The sequence below is a fragment of the Ptychodera flava genome, chromosome 16 (assembly GCF_041260155.1).
Source record: "Ptychodera flava strain L36383 chromosome 16, AS_Pfla_20210202, whole genome shotgun sequence".
In the NCBI taxonomy this organism is placed as follows: Eukaryota; Metazoa; Hemichordata; class Enteropneusta; family Ptychoderidae; genus Ptychodera; species Ptychodera flava.
The window spans coordinates 4407504-4429306 of NC_091943.1; the positions used below are offsets into that span (position 1 = coordinate 4407504).

At 37.4% G+C, this 21803-nt stretch overlaps 1 protein-coding gene across 9 annotated transcripts in view; it reads left to right on the forward strand.

Moving 5' to 3' along the window:
* The window catches only part of LOC139152574 (protein O-mannosyl-transferase 1-like), a 65658-nt gene extending 53394 nt beyond the window's left edge, over positions 1–12264 (forward strand). For 5 of the 9 annotated variants that reach the window (XM_070725799.1, XM_070725803.1, XM_070725802.1 and 2 more), the window contains 2 exons: positions 2808–2985; positions 10718–12264. In XM_070725799.1, the coding sequence (XP_070581900.1) occupies positions 2808–2985; positions 10718–10892 (353 nt within the window). In that variant the 3' untranslated portion in view covers positions 10893–12264. Of the gene's footprint in view, positions 1–2807; positions 2986–4957; positions 5266–7784; positions 7976–10717 lie in introns of those variants that run through there. The other 4 variants (XM_070725805.1, XM_070725798.1, XM_070725804.1 and 1 more) reach the window with 2 other exon arrangements.
* Positions 12265–21803: the final 9539 nt, after the last annotated feature.

Genomic DNA, 21803 nt, shown 5'->3' on the forward strand with positions numbered 1-21803 from the left:
GGGAAAAATTACAGCATTCCAAGGGTTAACAAGTCACAAATCACCCAATACCTTGGCACTTAGGCCAAGATATTGGCTCATTTTCCTGTAACTTTCTGAAGTTAAATGAGAAAATCATTTATTGCATAATTTTCATCAAATACAATTTCTTGATTCATAAATCTATTAAGTACATTTAACCAAAATGCTTGTAGTGCCATAAAATTGACAAATTTCTGCTAACATCTAAAATTTACAAAAACATCTAATATCAAGTCAATTTCAGAACAAATTCGACAGTGGTGTTCATATACCTTTTTAGTACCCGCAGATGCAGTCCGGCGGGGACTTATATATTGGGTTCCGTTCGTCCATCGATCCGTCCATCCGTACATCTGTGTGTCCTTCTGTCAGCAGCCATTTCTCTGTCACCCCTGAGCTGATTTTCTTCAAACTGTGTGCAAGGATAAAGTACTGTGCCATACATATGCACGTCAATTTATTTTGCAATATGATCCAATATGGCCACCGGGCAGCCATTTTGTTGCAAATTTTTCATGTTTTTGAACCATAACTCAACTATCCCTGAACCGATTTTGTTCAATGTTGGTACACATATAAAGTACTATGGCATATATATGTACGCCAATTTATTTCACGATACAATCCAATATGGCCACCAGGTGGCAATTTTGTCGCGATTTTTTCATGTTTTTGAACCATAACTCTATCCCTGAACAGATTGCGTTCAAACATGGCACACAGACACAGCGTGTTCATTTTTAGCCAGATGCCGGCCAAATTGACCGGCTACTTCTGTATTTTGGCCGGCTACTTTTCAGCACTGTTTCGCTCTCTAGCCCCGAAATTCTGGTTTTGATAACAATATTTTGATTTTTTGGTGGTCTTGCAAGCCGGAAATAATATTTCAGAAGTGCCAATGTGGCTATATGTAGTCTAGCAATTTACGTGGTGAACTTGTTGCTATCAGTGTAGTGCCGAGATCAGCGAACGTGTTGTACTATACTGTGAATCGCCCGGAGGTCAACCCTGCTTTCCCGATCACAGCCCGAATTATTCCGACGTTCACAAAGCTGAACATTGGACTAACGTTATGCCCACGAATAGCCGACCATTTTCGAATGAAGCTGACGTTGTTTCGCTCAAACGCGGAAGAGAAAGTCGACGCTTGAGAGCTTTGGTTTTCTGCGTAAGAATAGGGCCTTGTCTGATGGGTTTGGCAGGTGTTTGATCAAATCTAAAGTGACCAAAAGTTACTGAGTCTCATTTTTCATACTTTTGAAATGCCATGTCAATCCATCCATGGTCGATCACAATGTCAATATTCAAATCAAGTCGATCGACATCGCATTTTGTGGAGGGGCCATGGTTGTGTGCATTGCGGAAGAGAAAGTCGACGCTTGAAAACTTTGATTTTCTGCGTAAGAGTTGGACTTTGTCTGTTGGTTTTGGGAGGTTTTAGATCAAATCTAAATACACAAAAAATTACTTGGTCTCACTTTCGTACCTTCGAAACGCTACGTTGATCACAGTGTCAAATTTCAGGGAGACCGATATCGCGTTGTGTGTACTGTATTACAATCGACTGCCGGTGCTTTGTACATATACGGTGAAGTACAGGTTGGCGTTCGTATAGTTTAGGATTTTATCAAACATGAACACTGAAATTTAGCTCTCTTTTTCAATTATATTCAACATCATCAAAAAATCAATAATCAGCTGGTGGATTTGTTTTATTGTGAAATTTTATAGTACAGTGAATTGAAATCACTGAAAATTGTGTTCCTACAATTCATTGAATTGAATAAACTGTTTGATTTTACTGTATCTTCAGTCAAGGTTTATTAAATTAGTAAAAAACTTTGTACAGCCAGACTGGTCAGGATGCTAGCGGATCGTTTTCTGGGTTGTGAAAACCCTAATCTAAGATGTATTTCAAAATGTTTGTTCAAGTCATGAGCTAAACATAATTCTACACAACAGTCTGGTGAAATTTTGCTATTATCCTTGTCAACTGAATGCAGTTGACAGGCCTGAGTGATATCAAATTAATTTTTCTGACATTTTTTTAAAACTTTATCCCACGAAAACATGTTGTAATTGATTGTGATAATGATTATTCTGTATGCTGAAATGGTTTTTCATACTGTACAAGAATGCATGAAATTACTCAAAAATGTCTTAAAATTTAAAAATTTCTTGCACACAGGGAGGGGGACACCCTCCTTGAATCCCTCCCCTGTGTGTATGTTGGAATAGCCTCTCACACACTGTATAAAAATGCATAAAATTGCTCAGAAATGTCTTCAAATTCAAAAAAATACTTAACACCCCCCTCCCCCACCTGCCCAGGGAACCTGGTTGCACACAGAAGCCTGGTTGCACACAGAAGCTAACCGCCTACTTTTCTAAATTTTCCGCTTACTTCAAAAATTTTTGAGAACCCTGCAGACATTGTATTGTAGCGTGCATGTGCATTACAATTACTGGTGCAAGCGGGGACTGTGTCATCAGTGATGACTTGTCATATTATGTCATTTGTTTGTTGGTCTGTTGATTTTTTTCCAAATGTATTGAAGTAGTTATAATTACAGCCTGCTGCTATTCCACCCTCTGAGGATCAGCCACAAGTAGGCAGTAATTGAAGCAATTTCATTACGTTTGAAAACAGATTTTATACCATAGGTTATAAGTACCTCAGACTTGTACCATACCATAAGCTGAAATTGCCTGTCATAGGATAATTACTTTCTTTCATGTCATCTTCTGTCTTTGTTCACTGTCATATTTCTGTTTGTTTGTTCCAGAAATGTGGCATCAGTACATCGTGTCGGGAGTCTTACTTTTTGGAGGATGGTTTCTCCATTACATACCGTTCTTTGTGTTGGACAGGACTCTATTTCTACATCATTACTTGCCAGCGTTACTCTTTGAAATAATGCTACTCTGTCTTGTCCTGGAGCTTCTCTGTCAGCATGTCATCAAGTAAGTGACAGTAAAATTCAAGTGCCGTGTTGCCACTCTCCCAGGCTTAGTACGCTCCTGGAAACTCCCTGAAAGTCCTTGTGTTTTAAAGCCTTGGGAAATGTCCTTGAAAAGTCCTTGAAAATGAAAATTGAGTCATGGAAAAGTCCCGGAGAATTGATAAATAGCCCATCATTTTTGAATATCGTGAAATGATCAGTCATGATATCATAGAAATGATATGTAAGATCACATAATGTTATGAAAATTAAGTTTTTTTATAAATGATACTCTAGAAATGGTATTCTGATCCTTGTAAGTCTTTGAAAAAGGCTGAAAAAGTCCTTGAAAGTCTCTGAATATTAATTCTCTTTGTATGGACTCTGCTGTCTCAGTGAGACCCCAATTTTGGCAGCCTACCAACAACTAGTCAGTTTACTCATAAAGTAGACAATTCTTCATTTGCCATATTCCATTTCTGATGTATCATCTTATCAACTTATTGTATGATCTTTGACAGTAAATACCGTTGTCTTTGCCTTGAAATGACCAGATCGTCTAGCTGCAGTTCAGCCCTGGATAATCACACATTATCAAAAAATTACTTCTGCAGACTGGATCTGTTAATTATTCACTAGTATTTTTTCTGATTGGTTCTATAACCCAGTTAATTTTTCCAATCCTTGTCATCACCAATTTGGCTTGAATGTCTGTGTTCACAGACTGATTCAAAAAACTGTTGGTTTGACCAGATATCTCCATTATGCAGTCAATTCACAACTATTTTGTGCAACTTGTTCTATTCAAATACACAGTTCCTTTCACTGGGTCCCGATACAATTTTGGCGACTTGCTCTTTACAGTACCAATTTGGTTGACCCACTCTTGAGCTGTCTTTAGGTTCCGCTGACTCAATTTACCATGCATCAGATTTGCTTGGCTTTTTTCAAAACTTAGTAGTTTTCACAGGTGCAGTTTAGCTCCCTATCATTATATGCTAAATGTACCTTGTGTTTACTTATTCAGTTCTAACACATCTGTGGTGTCAATTGTTGCATTCATCACTGTGTTATATCTTTGCTTGACTATTATCTGTCTATTATCTAGTTAATCAATTTTTTGTCACATCTTTTACAAATTTATAATGAAAGTGATTGCTTCAAGAAACATAATGCCAATTAACCTAAAAATATTTGGTGTAATTCCATGCTGTAAACTGTCAGTGAAATTGATGTCACACAATCTTTAGTTGTCTCATTCCTGTAGAACTGCAGCGTAAACAAATTAACGGTACGATTCCTAAAAAGAACTCAAATGGTAGAATGTATACTTCTGGCAGACACCAGGGTAAATCTGTCAGTGTTCTATTCAGCATCTAATGCATACAACATTGAATGAATAAGATATTGAAAACAGCCGTCAAAACATCATTCACACTGTATTTTGTTGACAGTATTTAATGGATCAGATTAAATGATGCATTAATGGCCGACAGTTAAATATTATCGTGCAAGTTTTTCAAGACAATTGTCAACTGGCCTGAAATACGGCATGACATCTTTAAATGTGGAGAATTATCACCTTCATGGCAGGAAAATTTGACACCTTATTTTCATCATTTTGTTTTGCACAAACAGATGCGTATAATCGATTCATGTGCCTGTAATTTATCTCAGATCACTTCACATCAGGCTAATGAACTAACAGATCAGTGGTTAATCTGAGTTCATTGAACAAACCGATGCTGAACTCTAGTGTTCAGGAATAAAATGTAAATGAAAATTTATATTTAACCACTACTGCAATAAAGATTGGTTTCATTAAACTGCAGTGCAGACTTACATGTAAACTACAATTGAAGATATCTATGACAGCTAATTTGGCTTTATGTTTCTGCCCAAACTGTCCGATCTGATTGATTTATTTTGCTGAAGGCTGTCAGAATGCATTAAAACAGGAACGTGAAATGAAAGTACAGTGTTTGCTCTGACAGATGTCTGCAGCCAGGAAAGTTTAATGGAAAAGTGCAAGATTTTGAAATGTCTTTGCCAAGAGGAATATCAACCGTTGAGAAGAAAGAGAATAACGCATTGGTCTGCACCGCTGTGCCTAGCATTCAGTAATTGATTGATATGAAAGGGTAAACTTAGACAAGCGTTAAAGGACATTAATTTGTTTGGTTGTTTGTGATTTGTTGTTCTGTTGCTAGGGTATCTGCTAGCACTTTCTGCCCACAGCACGGTGTTCGACAAAATGTCATTATGGAGAGTAATAGTGATTTCCATCTTTCTACATCATTGATTGCCATTTAAACTCTCTTTGCAGCATTTTTTTAAAATCCACACTCGTGGACAGTTGATTAATTGCGTCGAGTTTGCAGTGAATCGTATTCAGGTCTATTCAAGTGTGTAATTTCATAGTAATTACGAATCAATTTGTACAAGTTAAACGTTATCACAATGACGTTAACAGAGCACTGATTAATCTATATTTCCTATTTTAATATTTCTTTGATCACAATACTCGTGAGGCCAGGAAATGAAAGCCCTCAATGTCCTGTTCATTTCAAGATTGCAATGGTTTGCTCCCCCTGACCCAAATTTTGAATCTGTCGGTTAATTCAAGCTCTGACTTAATACAAAATCTTTGTACAATTGTTGCAGGCTGAATTATGTACAGAATGTTCAAGACTTTGAAAATAAAGTTTTTTCCATGTAGATTTATCAAATTATATCATATCTTGATAGGAGATACCACTTAATCCCTGTTAAATAACAGCTTTTCTCATTTCACTTCTGCGAACTGATTCATACGTTTGTAAATAGCTATTACAATTTTTTTTGTGCTAATAATCAAACCAGCAGATCATATATTTGTCTTGATCAACCCTTAGGGCCTGAAGCAATAGAGAACATTATGACATGGTCTATGTGAATCTGTCCTGTCTACACAGAAAACCTTTTGAATTTATGAATGATATCAAAGTTTTCAAAACTGTTTCAAAAGATTACCAATACAATTTTTAGTCATGAATTAACCATTATTGTATGATTTTATTCAATGCTAATTAGTCCCCACGGACACCGTCCGGGGGGACTTATAGGTTTGGTCATGTCCGTGCGTGTGTGCGTCCGTGCGTGCGTGCGTGCGTGCGTGTGTGCGTCCGTGCGTGCGTCCGTCCGTTCACGCAGATATCTCAGAGATGCAAGAAGCAATTTCATTCAAACTTGGTACAAGGATTACTTCATATGTCATACAGATGCACGTCGATTTGTTTTGTGATACGATCCAATATGGTCGCCAGGCGGCCATTTTATTACGATTTTTTCATGTACAGAGCCATAACTCAGACATGTTTCAACCAATTTTATTCAAAGTTGGTACAATGACATTGACCAATGTCATAGATATGCACATCATTTTGTTTTGTGATACGATCCAATATGGCGCCAGGCGGCCATTTTATTACGATTTTTTCATGTACAGAGCCATAACTCAGACATGTTTCAACCGATTTTATTCAAAGTTGGTACAAGGACATTGACCAATGTCATAGATATGCACGTCAGTTTGTTTTGTGATACGATCCAATATGGCCGCCAGGCGGCCATTTTATTACGATTTTTTCATGTACAGAGCCATAACTCAGACATGTTTCAACCGATTTTATTCAAAGTTGGTACAAGGACATTGACCAATGTCATAGATATGCACGTCAGTTTGTTTTGTGATACGATCCAATATGGCCGCCAGGCGGCCATTTTATTACGATTTTTTCATGTACAGAGCCAGATCTCAAACATGTTGCAACCGATTTTATTCAAAGTTGGTACAAGGACATTGACCAATGTCATAGATATGCACGTCATTTTGTTTTGTGATACGATCCAATATGGCCGCCAGGCGGCCATTTTATTACGATTTTTTTTATGTACAGAGCCATAACTCAGACATGTTTCAACCGATTTTATTCCAGTTGGTAAAAGGACATTGACCAATGTCATAGATATGCATGTCGATTTGTTTTGTGATACGATCCAATATGGCCGCCAGGCGGCCATTTTATTACGATTTTTTCATATACAGTGCCATAACTCAGACATGTTTTAACCGATTTTATTCAAAGTTGGTACAAGGACATTGACCAATGTCATAGATATGCATGTCAATTTGTTTTGTGATACAATCCAATATGGCTGCTGTGTGGCCATTTTATTACGATTTTTTCATATGCAGAGGCATAACTCAGGCAAATCTCAACCGATTTATTCAAAGTTGGTACAAGGACATTGACCTATGTCTTACATATGTACGTCAATTTGTTATGTGATATGATCCAGTATGGCCGCTAGGCAGCCATTTTATTACGATATTTTCATGTACAGAGCAATAACTCAGACATGTTTCAACGGATTTTATTCAAAGTTGGTACAAGGAGATTGACTAATGTCATACATATGCATGTCAATTTGTTATGTGATACGATCCAATATGGCTGCCTTGCGGCCATTTTATTACGATTTTTTCCTGTCGAGGGCCATAATACTCTAAGGCATATCTTAACCGATTTTATTCAAAGTTGGTACAAGGACATTAAACTATGTCATACATATGTTTGTCAATTTGTTTCTTGATATGATCCAATATGGCTGCATGGCAGCCATTTTGTTACAATTTTTTCGTGTCCTTAGCCAAAACTTGGGCATGTCTCAATTAATGAAGAGGACTCTATCCTCTTAGGACATGTAATCAAAGTACCCATTAACAAGTGGGGACTGTGTCATCAACGATGACTTGTTCTTTATCCTTTTGCGTGCCAGAGAGTATCACTTCCTCATCTGCCAAGTCATTAAAGCGGTGGTACCATATGGTACCATATGGGACATGTTTTAACCAACTTGGCCTGACGGTGAAATATGAAGTTGGCAGGGAAAGGGTAATAACTGCAGGGTTGCTTTTACTGCCAAGCTTTATTTTGCTGATAAAGATTCACATAAAGTACAGAATATCACGCGACAATTTTAAATTTTAATGACTGGAGCATCTGATCATCTCTTTTTAGCTACTATAGACTTTAGTCTATAGAAGCTATTGGGATGGGTATCCGTCCGGCGTCCGTCGTCAGTCTGTATGTATGTATGTATGTATGTCCGTTTGTGAGGCGTCCGTCCACTCAAATATCTTGAGAACCGCAGTACTTACTGATTTGATATTTGTTGTGTAGATGAAAAATATGATTTTGAGAAACTATTTTTTTTAATTTTTTGATATTGTCGAAAATAGGCAAATTAATGCCAAAAAAGGCGTTTTTGGTAAAAAATCTTCTTCTTCATAACCGCTGGTCAGACAGCTTTGTTATTTGGTATACAGGTCCCTAGGGATAACCCAACTTAGATTTGTTCAAATTGTGATGAAATATGCAAATGTGTATTTTAAGGAATTTTTTGGTCATTTTTGGTCAAAATTTGACTTACATTGTATGTAATTCTTGTACTGTATAAACCCTATCAATTCACCAGAATAATAGTAATGAGTAATAAATAAGTAATATGATTTTAAATAATTTAATTAATTAGGAAATCATCAAAGCCAAAATAATTTTAGTGTAGAATTATCAGAAAGTTCAACTTTTTTTGACAGTTCATAGTGAAATACTTACCATCTTCGAGGATTAAAACATGTAAACGCAACTTTCCTGAATCCCAAGTTTGACATATATATTCTGAACCGTCATTTATTGTGCCCTGTATGTTATCTAAAAGAAATTGCTCAAAATAGTTTGTCATGATAGGGTGGTCAAATAAATAGAGATAGAGAAAGTTCTAATTTCCATTTATGGTTGACCTGGTAAGGATAAAATAAAATTACTTTTTGAGGAAAAAATAGAGTGGTCAATTAAAAGAGTGGTCAAAGTGATAGGGTTTTTATGGTAAAGCTGGGCTGTAAGATTCCTCATGTGCTATTTATAGCAATTATGCAATCTGTGTAAACAGTGCAATGAAAGTGTTACGTGATGCTTTTGATTACCTTGAACTTCTTAAGTTTCAAATATTTGTCTCTTCAGTGTGCTTTCTCTGAGTATGTACAGTCTCAACTTATTCAACAGAACTTACTAATGATGTTAATTTAAAAGTTAAAAGTGCTTGGTTAATAGGATGAAAATACTGATAAAAGATAACCAGCTTAAGATTCTTTATAACCTGACAGATATGCTGTTTTTTATGACGAAAATCTTGATTTAAGCAAGTCTTGTTTACTAAAATAGAATGTAATAAACTCTCATTCATTAGCTACTATAGACTAATATAGTCTATAGAAGCTATTGGGATGCGTATCTGTCCGGCGTGCACTGTCAGTATGTATGTATGTATGTATGTATGTATGTATGTATGTATGTATGTATGTCCGTTTGTGAGGCGTCCGTCCACTCAAATATCTTGAGAACTGCAGTACTTACTGATTTGATATTTGTTGTGTGGATAAAATATATGATTTTGAGAAACTCTTTTTGATGAATTTTTGATATTGTTGAAAATATGCAAATTAGCACAAAAAAGGCGTTTTTGGTAAAAAATCTTCTTCTTCATAACCACTGGTCAGACAGCTTTGTTATTTGGTATACAGGTCCCTAGGGATAACCCAACGTAGATTTGTTCAAATTGTAATGAAATATGCAAATCTGTATTTTTACGGAATTTTTTCCCCCTTTTGGTCAGGCCATCCTGAAATGAGCTATCAAAGATATCCACCTTCTTCATCAATACATGTGTCACAGAATGTTATTCTCTACATAACACAGCAGAGCTCTGTCAACTGTTGAGTCGCTTGTTTTTCAAAACGGCTGGTCAGACAGCTTTAATATTTGGTTTACAGGTCCCTAGGATGACCTTAGTGAGATAATTTCATACAGTTGAAGGAAATACTTAATTTTGTATCCATGTCTATAGTAGCTTCAGGGACTTTGGCCCTATTTTTGTGAGATACTGTAATACTTGAGAAGTGATGTTATAATGATTTAGATGTGTACATAGACCATATGAAATCCCTTATGGACTGAATAAAGGGAGAATTATAGACTAGCCTCTATCCACCTACAAGCAGGTGTATGTCCATTAAGAGTGTGCATGTGTTCAAAGTCATTACTGAAACATCTGTAAAACTATATTGTCCAAACTTGGCAAAGAGTCGGTACACTGTTACATACAAATGCTTGTCACTTTGTTTTATTACACAATCCAAAATGGCTGCCAGAATACCATTGTTTTAAATTTTAGCATGATAGAAACAATATCTAGCAGAAGTGATTTTGTTCACACTTTTGGGTAAGGTCAAAGCAAGTTGTATATATGCCCATACCATGAAATGTGAAATTCTTGACAGGACACAACATTCCTCAAAATGAAATTTGCAAGCAAACATTTCATCCTGTGTCATCTCAAGGAAATTAAACGTACCTTGTAAATTGTAGACATTTATGAGTGAAGACAATCATTGTTTATTTCTGTGCTTTTAAATGTTTGTGGCAATGCTAGAGGCTCTCCGATATCATCAAGCTGGCAATTTTTCAATGTTTCATCCACTTTCTTGTCATCTTCAGAAGTTACATTTTACAAGGATGGTGAAAGTTTTCAACATACCTTTTATATTACACTGAGTGTGAGGTAGAGATACCAAGAATTGCCCATACAGAGTATGATCTGCTGATCCCACACAATATGCTTGTTAGCTAATTGGCTGTTCTGCTTCTCAACAGATCTACCATTCTGCAGCTTGGATTCGTCCTTCCGTGGTGTTCTCTAATACTTCTGTCATTTGTCAAGTTTTCACCGTTCAGTTACGGCAATAAATCCTTATCTGAAGAGGAATTGGAAAGCTGTCAATGGTTAGATTCCTGGGGTTTTCTACAACATGGCAAACTGTCCTATTAACTTCTGTTGCTTCTTTAAAGGTCGATACACTCTTTAATATCCCGGGAAGTTACGTTATTAACCTCCGTTGTGGTGCTCAGGGTCAATAAATGCTTTAATGACCTCAATTATAAGACACAAATGGTGGAAGAAATAGCATGAGTGTGGCACTGTAAGATGTAAATTACCAGTCCGCTGCGTTGAGAGTACATTGTCAAGTTAAATTGATTTTAGAAACTAGTTTATTGAAAAGTGATTTGGATCATCATTACAGGAACTGTTTTGAGATCAATTTTCTCGGTTTAACTGTTAGCCGGTGTCATATCAAGTGAACACTGCTATGCATGGAGTAATTTGGAATGAACAACTTGACTGAGGATTGTAAACTGATTGTGCTGGAGTGACAGCTATGGAACTTTGTGCCAAGTCACAAACGTTCAGTATTTTGAATTTTTTCCAGGTATAAACAGTAAACTGTGTTTCACTCTATTTTGCCACCTTTTGTCACAAATTTTCCTACTTCAATTTGTGATTTGCTACCGCATCTAACATATTGTGCGACCTTGATATTTATTTTGCTTGTACAATCAAGGAATTGAAAGCAGACCTGATCATGAGGATTTTCTCAATTGGTTGAGAAGTGAAGATTGCTACATATCATGATAATCTGAAATCAGACAGTGCAAAACAGAGCAAGTAATTAATTTCTTAAAGGTATAGATAGGTAAAAACTATGGTTATTACTATATTCCCGTGTCAATGTTGTTGAGCCAGGTACTGTCTTCACAGCTTGGAATATATCATACCATGTACCACGATAATGCAAAATTTTTGGATATTACTTTTTATGCTTTCTACTCAATATTATTTATTGTCACTTTATATAACACCTGTAAATCTCAAAGAGATGTGCTTTTACATTTGTGGCTTTTGTTTTATTCTCACTATTAAAAGAATAGTGTTTAATGTTTGAATTGGTGCATTTAAATGTACGTCAGTTTCACACGTGGTACAATGCCATTCAATGGCATCCTAAAAACACTGAAGCATAGAATTTTCAGAGTAAAAATATAATCTTTATATGCTCAGCTATCTGTCATTTTCATTAGTGGCATTTCCAGAGATTGTATTTTTAAGCTGCCGAAGGGTTGTACTTTTCTGATTTCTCTCAGTCATACTTTTCCGATATCTTTCTGTAATAATGTAACTGAATCTCAGCCACAGGGTGAGGTTTTGAAGTCTATTTATGATGATGCAATATCCTTTATAGAAGAACCAATTTTATTCTGTCAACCGTTCAGTGTTGGGATGTATTATTGAAAAACTTTAAAATATGTTAGTTTTTGGAGAGATTGAGGAAGACAAAAAAATAAATGTACATTTAACAACTCAACATGTATGAATGATTATATTTGTCAGATATTTGTTGAATGTGATGCTTGCCCTGACCACAAACAAATCTTATTTTTAGCCTTTGTGTAAATTGTATCAATATGTATTAGGTATGCAAATTTTATTGTTCAAGCTTAACAGCTGTTATAATGTCACAGAGGAACTGAACACTGAATGATAACATGATGAAAAATTAAGTATTCATATTCAAAGGACCTGACCTATTTTAATTTTACTGCTTATGACATGATGAAAGAGGAATAACATTGTCATTTGCATACTAATTGCACTGTCCACCTGGTAATTATACCTCCTTGACTTCTTTACATAGCACAATGTAAAATCTGTTTTTTCTTCACAACTCGGCTGCAAGTTTGTCACCTGAGTAGGTTTAACAGATGTCTGCTTCAAGCCTGTTTAAAACTGATCTTTGAGTTCCTTCTGTCGCCATTACAACTTGTAAAAATTCTGGCCAACCCACAGCTCATCAGAAGATAATTACCATTGGTTATGGGATTTATACACCTGTTAAACAATGAACAGGTCTGTGTAATAATGAAATGATGGCCCAATCGCAGACAACTTAGCAAGAGAGCTGTGAAAATTCTTTGTAACACTTGTACTTGAGTACCAGTTGCATGAATCATACAAATTGCATCAGAATTGCCTCTATTCCAGTCCATTCACTATTTACTGAGGCTGCAACTGGCCATTTCATTCTTCGGGTCAACTTTGGAACATGAACAGGGTGTTCAACAAATTGCATGTGTCACTGACAAGATTTCTTCAATCAAGAAAAGCAGCCAGTCTTTGTGGCTTCAATCTTCCAGATGTAAAAACCTCCAAGATGATGTTCCAGCATGTGAGTACAGCTTGTTTTTCCATCTTTCAAACTTTATATTGTAGATATATTTAATATTTTCATGCTTTGTAACATTTCTTTCATCAATGACATCATGGTAAATAAGCAAACTTTGCTTTAAAACAATACAAAATACTGATCGACAAACTTTTGGTAAAAATCATCCAGATTCATTGGTGTTTGTATTGTTGACCACAAAACATCATATGGGGCCTGTTTTGAGAAGCTTTTACATTTTGTAGAGAATATCCATAGATAAATCATTCTGTCTATCACATCTGGGCTCCAAGAACCCATTACGTTGGTTCACCAGTTTATCTAGTATCTAGAATATAGTGCCAAGATACCATCTCTCCATCAAAGACTGTTAAGGTAATTCAACCCAAAAATTGTCAAGACTGGATGCAAAACACTATGGGGCCACAGATCTGAACCCAGCACCCATCAAGGTGCTCAATTATGACTCCATCTGTTACAGCTGATTTTACTCAAACCCATTGATGTCAATGATGATTTCGCCTATCACAAGTGATTTAACCAAAACCCATTCAGGTCAGTGACTCCTCCTCCCATTACAGGTGATTTTACGCAAACCCATTCAGGTCAATGACGACTCCAATCATTACAGGTCAATGAACCAGGCTTCCATTACCAATGCAAGGAACGCCCATCCTGGTATTAAAGGGAAGTGGTCGTCGAAACTGCGCATGTGCAACTTTCTTGTTTACAAACAATTTATTTCATGCACTATATATATGCATCATGTCAAAATAACTACGACATTAAAATTTTACGATGTAAGCTTACATTACGAAAAACATGTTTTAACGTTCATCAATCGCCAACGTAGCTGGGATACAGTGTTTATATCTATATAAGGGTTCGCTAGCGACCTTTGAGCGCCGTTCCGACGACCACCGCGCTTTAAAAGAAAACCTGAAATCCATCTGGACAACTTCATTAAACCTTAGACCAATGTAGGCATCCTAACCTATGCCCCGCTCAGAAGGCTACTTAACCCGAAATCCAGCCAACAACGACATTCCAGAACTTGTCAAACCATAGAATCCCCTGACAGGACTCGAAATTAACGGTAGTCCCGCGTCCACAGACTACCAACTTTTCCCTGGGGCTACCAAAACGCATTGAGATATAAATGAAATGGTAGCCCACACGGACTACCAAAGCCTGAGACATGAAATTACTTAGTGGGTGACATGATGTTGATCGCTGTGAGATGACCGACGCTCATACAGTCAACCCAGCTGGACACAGAAAGGCCAGACTATGACTCTGTTATGCAAATTAAAAGGCGACAGTGCAATCGAATTTGTTGCGACAAACTTTCAATAAAATATCATTATCTGGACTTATGTACTTCGATGACAAGCTCGGGAAATGATGGCCAATGAAAATTCATTTTCATAGTTATTTAATCACAATGTATCAATCACAATTAAACACAAAATTTTTCAAACTGCAAAGAAAAAGCTGTCGGGCCATCCACAAATTACTCTTTCCGAAGTGTACGAGATCATCCCATGGTATATTGATAATGTACTATGGTGGAGAAATATAGCCAAAATTGCCACGAAAGTATTAGGAACATGACTGTATTAAGTTGTCATTCTGAAATTCATAGCAAATCTGTTTTACCCGTGTTATGTTTACACATGCTGAGTGAAAAGTCGTTGTCATGGCGAACATCAAAATTTGCATATAAGCTCTGCGTATGTGTGAATAGGTCGTCAAACTTTGAGGCGTCACCCCGTTGTCCACTACACATGTTATACCGTTCTCCTAAGGCTACGATCAGCAGGTATTGATGTCAAATGACTAGAAAATTCACTTCCTGGTTAGAATCATGCAAAATAAATCTTTCATGTCTAGATATAAATATAATGCATGGGCTACCAGACCTTGTCACTGTGCTACCAACTTCAGAAAATGGTAGCCCAATGGGACTACCAGCGAAAAAAGTTAATTTCGAGCCCTGCCTTGCAATTCAGCCCATGAATTAGTCTGAGAGAACAGTCAATATCTAACGTGAAGTAGCAGTTGAAACAAATGGCACCTCCTTTGTTTCAAACAGCATATTGGAATCACCGCAGGGAATTCATTAATTCCCAGCTGCCAAGATTTGGTAAACCTAAGTCACAATGGTTTTGCCGCGGAAGACGCAAGACACGGCCCGTACAGATACAGCCAAGCTTGCTTTTTTGCTGTTGACATGCAGTTCCCATGAAAATTGTCGGTTGAAATAATGTCTGTAGCTATGTTTTTCATATAATTTTGTCAACTCAGAAACACTTTAATTGTTGATATTATTTACATAACGATTTTCCTCGAGAAAGATAATCGCCATCTTGGCGAAAGAATACGTAATTTCTTGCTCCATAACGTCACTTTGATTCAGTCCTGTGACAACCGTTGCAGGTAACTTAACTAATATTTGATCAGACGTCTGTCCATATATTACCTTTTGGACACCAGCTGTGTTTGTCGATTTGCTGATATCAGGCCTACAGGTTAATCAAGAATACAAGCAGTTTGTCTTTTATCAATTTAGCACCGATAGATAAAACAATTTACTTCTGCCCGGTCATTAAAATTGCCCGAGGGGAATAAAATCACCCTTTGGGTAATAACTGAAGTGTAAGGTCAGATGGCATTCACAATCGTACAGCTTCAATCTAGCATTCGTTTCACCAATTACACAGCGTTTTAAAGGGGCACAACTCTCGTATATATGTTCCTTATATGCACTTTGGCTTTGACTCCCAGGTCAGACCCCAGAGCAGTTCTATCAAAAATAAATACCCTAGTGAATTTTCACTTGACCAAGACTTCAATAAAAACCGCGGCTTTTTTATGAAATTTTAACAAGTTATTTCTCAATGAATAGATTAAACCCACTGGGAATGGAATCGTATTTGTCAATCAACTTCCTCAGACTTGCCTGCTATAACAGCGATGGTACTTCGCTATGACATCTTCTACACCGACATGTGCGTTTTTCACAGAGCAACCAGAAACACCGTGTCTAATACCTGAATACCGTATCGGGTTGACCGATAAAACCCACGGAGTCCAACAGCTGCGAAACTGCTTAATAAACCGGACTCAACTATTGATTATCCGTTGCCAAAATTTGCACAACAAACGTACAAGAAGACAAAGCTAGAACAATATCAAGCTTGTAAGTAAAATAACGTTTTTTCCATGTCACCGTAGTAGTTTGTGATTGACATCAGTGATAAAATATGATCAGTGAGTCTGTGTGCTTCCATCCAAGATGATCCACAGTTATTTGTAGTATCTTGTCCACCCGCCATTTCCGCATGTCAGGATGATTTATGGTATAAAGCGGTACTTTTAACGGCAAGTCGTGATGTTGAGATTGCAGATGTGGAGTTGACAATAGCATTGCTAACCATTACACCTGTATTAAATCATTTACAACAGTGAGAACAGGTGTTCCATGGACAAAGTTTGTTCGTTGTCACATAGTAATCTTACTAGGCGTCCAAGAATGATTGTAGTTCAATTTTTACCCGAGCAAAGTAGAGTAGAGCAGAGAGAGAGAGAGAGAGAGAGAGAGAGAGAGAGAGAGAGAGAGAGAGAGAGATAATAAACATCGTGTTTCACATGTTGTTTGTAATCGTCTCTTTGGTTACAACATCCATGAGTGACACTCAAAGCTTATCATGAAACACAAGCACTACCAGTCTATGTCGACAAATGAATGATTGTAGTTCAATTTTTACCCGAGCAAAGTAGAGTAGAGCAGAGAGAGAGAGAGAGAGAGAGAGAGAGAGAGAGAGAGAGAGAGAGAGAGAGATAATAAACATCGTGTTTCACATGTTGTTTGTAATCGTCTCTTTGGTTACAACATCCATGAGTGACACTCAAAGCTTATCATGAAACACAAGCACTACCAGTCTATGTCGACAAAATGGCTGTGGCCATACATCACACGCGTGAAGATTTTGAACATGGAATCCTTTTTTACGAAAATATCTAACGTCTAGAGGGACACGGTCGCTCACACTTCAAATAATGTGGCTTTTTTATTTCAACTGAGCAACTATTTATCTATTTATGTTGTTCTGCTCACTTTATAAGTTTTCAAATCGCTTGTTCCCCTGCCTGTAGATAAAAACAATAAATGTTTGATGACATAATTTACGGTGCGTAGTTTTACTAGAAATTATGTCATCAGCATGACTGTGTAAATGTTATGTGCATACGCAGAGCGTGAGAGAAGCTCCGATGGTTGACAATTCAACACATCTGAGTGAGCACATAACTTCTCACTTGACACAGAAATCACCGAGATAATATGAAAAGATAGCAACTTTGTCTCTGTAGGTCCAACATCAACAGAGCGAGCAAAAATCGAGGGTCATCATCAGAGCAACTGCGGCTGCTCACATCGTGTTTGCCATTTTTATATCGTCACTTCTCATATCAAATCACAAATATCTTAGAAACATATGCAGGCGAAGAAATGATATTTTACAACGATAGTTTGCTCTTATCAATCTTTTTTTATGAAATGACAAATCTGTGACACTACAAAAAACGTGACCAAAATCATAAATATTGTGATTCTGTCACTTATCTTTGTAGCATAAACTTTTCGCATTTCTACTCTGTGAATAACTTTGACTCACGGACACATTCTCTCCCTTATGCTGAGAAGTAGACTAACGATCCTGAGCTGTACTCAAGACTGAGGGAGGCATTGTTCCAAAATAACATTAGTTATCCAAGGAAGTGCCAGTTTTTTTCCGAGTCCAGAAGACTAGAGTATGCATTAAGTGTACATGGAATCGACAGGCTATGTTTTGCGTGACAGTGACGGTTCCTCTGTTCAAAATCCATCAAAATACGGCGTGTAACAATACAACCAGCAATTCCTTGCAGAACAATCACACATCGTTATACGCAAAGCAAATTTGTTGTAAAACAGCGAAAAGGTGGAGGTAGCAGAGACTGTTTCCATGCCATAACCAAACTTTAGCATCATAGTTTTTGTTGATGGTTATGTTGCCATCTGTTTATAACATCTAGAACACATCGACAAAAATTTTCATGATTTATTGTACTGTAGCCATTGCCATAAAATGGATCTAAGACGAAAAGTAGAGATATTTGTGACAGGTTTTGATACGAGCAAGATGTTGCTGCACGTGATAAGAACGGCGATTGGAAATATCCAACTTCACTGCTGTGCTGTCGATAAAGAAACGCGATACAGCGGACAAAGTTGGTGAAACTTTGCAACATCACCATCATTGAGATACAGCAGTGAATTTGATGAATCTGTTGACCTTAAAACAATTTAATGACGAACATACGACATGAAAATCAACCTTTTCATGCTCTTAAAGACAGTAGCACATTTTCGCTTCTTTATAAACCCTGTGTACAAACCTGAGTCACCTTTCCTACCGCCTTTCGTCCACCAGGCTTTAAATAAATTTGAAGAAAGCCGACTGCTTGAATTTAATTGCTGCACGCAAGTTTATGGAGCGCTTTCACATTTTCGTGTTAGTTTTCGTTTTGTCGATTCCGAAAACTGGAAACGAGGGTTTTTTTACTCTTCATTTCAAGAAAATCAGACTAATGCTGACTTTTTATTGACAGATGACCGAGATTTCACGCTGTGATAAAACACTCGTCATTCCAATCCAGGAAGACATTTAAACAGTGAATTCACGGCATTATGTGACCAGAGAAACCATACACGAAGCTACTTTACGATCAAAGCATGCAGTGCACGGCTGGAAAGTCTCGCGATCTTTGCCCCGAAATAACGTCTTTAACCAACCATTTCGCATTTCAAAATTCTGCAGGACAAAATCGCGCCTCATCAGAAAAAACTAATTGAACATTCTAACCTGTTATGATTGTCATTGAAGACGAGTTGTTAATGAAGATGCAATTTTATACGAGAATGAATAATTAAGATATTCACACATTTGGACACCTTTAGTGACATCCTGTATTATATCTTTAACATTAGGTTCTGCATAAAACATCAATACTATCTTTGCCCACGGAGTTTTTGGAAGAAATGCTGTCTTGGGATTTTATTACTTCGATGGACCCCCAACAGCATGACATATAACCTCTTCACGTCAAATTATAAAACCTACGCAGTGTCAGATATTTACTGTCTCACCGACTGAAAAGCCAAAGCCAGCGGGCATCCCAACAAGTCAAATCAAAATGTCCCGCCATTCCCTGCTTCCAGAACAAGTCTTTCACTCTAACGAATTGTGTCGTCGCCCGTTCACAATATATTACCAAGCGATGACCTACTACCGAGCCACGACACTATTTTGGGAAATAACCATAGAGTAACTTAAATTCACAAGAGGTTTGTTCACTGCTGTCATCTAGTTCTTATATGGCTTCAGAAATCACAAATGTTTCTGCGGTCGTAGTTATCGCCATTCAAACGTGCTACAAGGAGTCTGTGCATATTTGACAAAGGAAGTCTGCCTAGTTTTCCTTGAGTAGATGTAGAAAACACAAATGCATGGATTTGACAGGCTGTCAGATTTGATTTGAATCGCTCCGGAGTTGGAAAAAGGAGCTGTGCGGTTAGTATTTATGACAAGCAAAATTGAGACGAGTCCAATTATATTGAAAGATTATCGACTTGACCCTAGTCGTTGTCAAGATAATATCAAGATCGTGATTTTCGTTTCATGACTTGTCACAGGTTATGGCACCTGTGCTACGGAACTCATTGGTCGTTTGATGACCCTTGCCTTCACTGTCTCGAAGCCACGTCGTTAACAGACCCACAGTGCTCTACGGAATCTAAATCTATCTCGCAAGGTTTTCTCTTGAAGCAACTGTTGACTGATCAAAGTCGGGTCCGATAAATTCCAAATCGATCAAGAGAAAACGGGGGAGTGAGTTGGACTCCCATCAAGGATTGAGCAGTCTTTGGAGGAAGGAAACCATAGCGATGATTATAATTAACTCTTTAGGGCCAAGTTTAGCTCAGTTGATAGACCATGCAAATTTCGTTCGGGGCACGTGGCTTTCAGTTCTCATAGGGGAAACTTCTTCCATCGCTAAATACAGAGATTAATGATTTTCTCGCTTCATGCGTTATCCAGGATACGTTAAAGAGCCTGCGTCACCTAAACGAGAGCGAGATGCTAGTCTCTCGCAACTGTTTGCATACTTCAGAGTCGATGGCAATTTGTCATTTTTTACTACGAAAGATGCGACGAATTGGAAGAGCTTGATTGTCCAACATTTGTAAAAGTGGGAAGCTATAGGCTGTCTTCGATTTCGCTGTGATCAAACTTGCCGTCACATCGACTCTGAAAAGAAATCGTTTTAGGCCTGTGGGTGATGTGATTGTTTGTAAACGGAAAAAAGATGTCCATCTACGCGGTATTTGACAAAGCGTTTTATGTATGCTAAAATGCATTCATTATCTTTACTCAACCGAAAAAAACTGACTCCAAACGATGAACAACTGACTACATACCGCGTTAAACACGGAAGAAACTACCATATTAGTTATACGACGTAAGTTATAGACATCGTTTTGCTTGAAACATTTCCTGTGAGTACCGTAATCAGTGTAATATGAGGTCCTTTAGGGAATGCAAACCAAGTTGAATTGATCAATTGGTAAGGTGATAGAAAATTACAATGAATTCGGAGGATGTGATTTCAAGGCCTACATGGTCAATTTTCTATTCCAAATATTGCAATGTCGACACTAATGCATTCAAACACTTAATAGATACGTTTTGCCTACACTTTTATCCTCGTCAAACCACTGGTACCACATTGCAATGCTCTAACATTTGTGAGTTGTTGTGTCTGGATTATTGTTTAGACGTGACAATTGATAGTAGATAAGTAGGTGTAATTACATAGATGACAGTCTCGAAATCGTCGATTGCAGGTGATCTGTGTCCACGTAACTCAAAGATAAACGTACCGTGGTCCAGTAAACACTAGATTGATGTGCTATACACATGCTATACACTGAATCCAAATATTCTCGATTCCTTCAGATGTGTTTCTATTGGTTGAATTTAACCAAAACAACAGTTTTAATGCTGGCGCTATTCGTCCAGGTATGTTTTCGGTATACTCAAATGTATTACTTATCTTATTCCTTCATCAGTCGAGTTCATCAAAGCCGAATCCGAACGATCCCAAACTTTCCTCAAAAATGTCAAAACATTCTGGCTTTACTACGAAAGCAAACCACAAAAATATCTTTTCATGGTAAATAGGCAAATAACAATTTTGTAAACTTCTAGAAGTTTACTTGTGTATTGTTCATCTTTATATTGTCGTAGTGTTAGTGTTTGCTGCGCAGAAAATCATACAGTAAGCTCGCGCATTACTCGTCTAGTGATTAGATCACAGCCATGAAACCTCGCTGTGAACCATCAGTCAATTCAAGGCAGAATAAGCCGACACAAAATTACTATAGTTTCCAATGATTTAATAGTCATTATCTCGATTTACAGGAGATTTGTTAAAAATACCCGTTAATCTGTTGCAAAGCCCCTTCCGCCGTGGCATACTTGTGTCAGGTTCATCAGGCAAGTACGTCAAACGAATTAGACAACCTGACGTTGGCGTTGCTCAGTAAAATATAAGACTCTCCTATTGGAAATTAA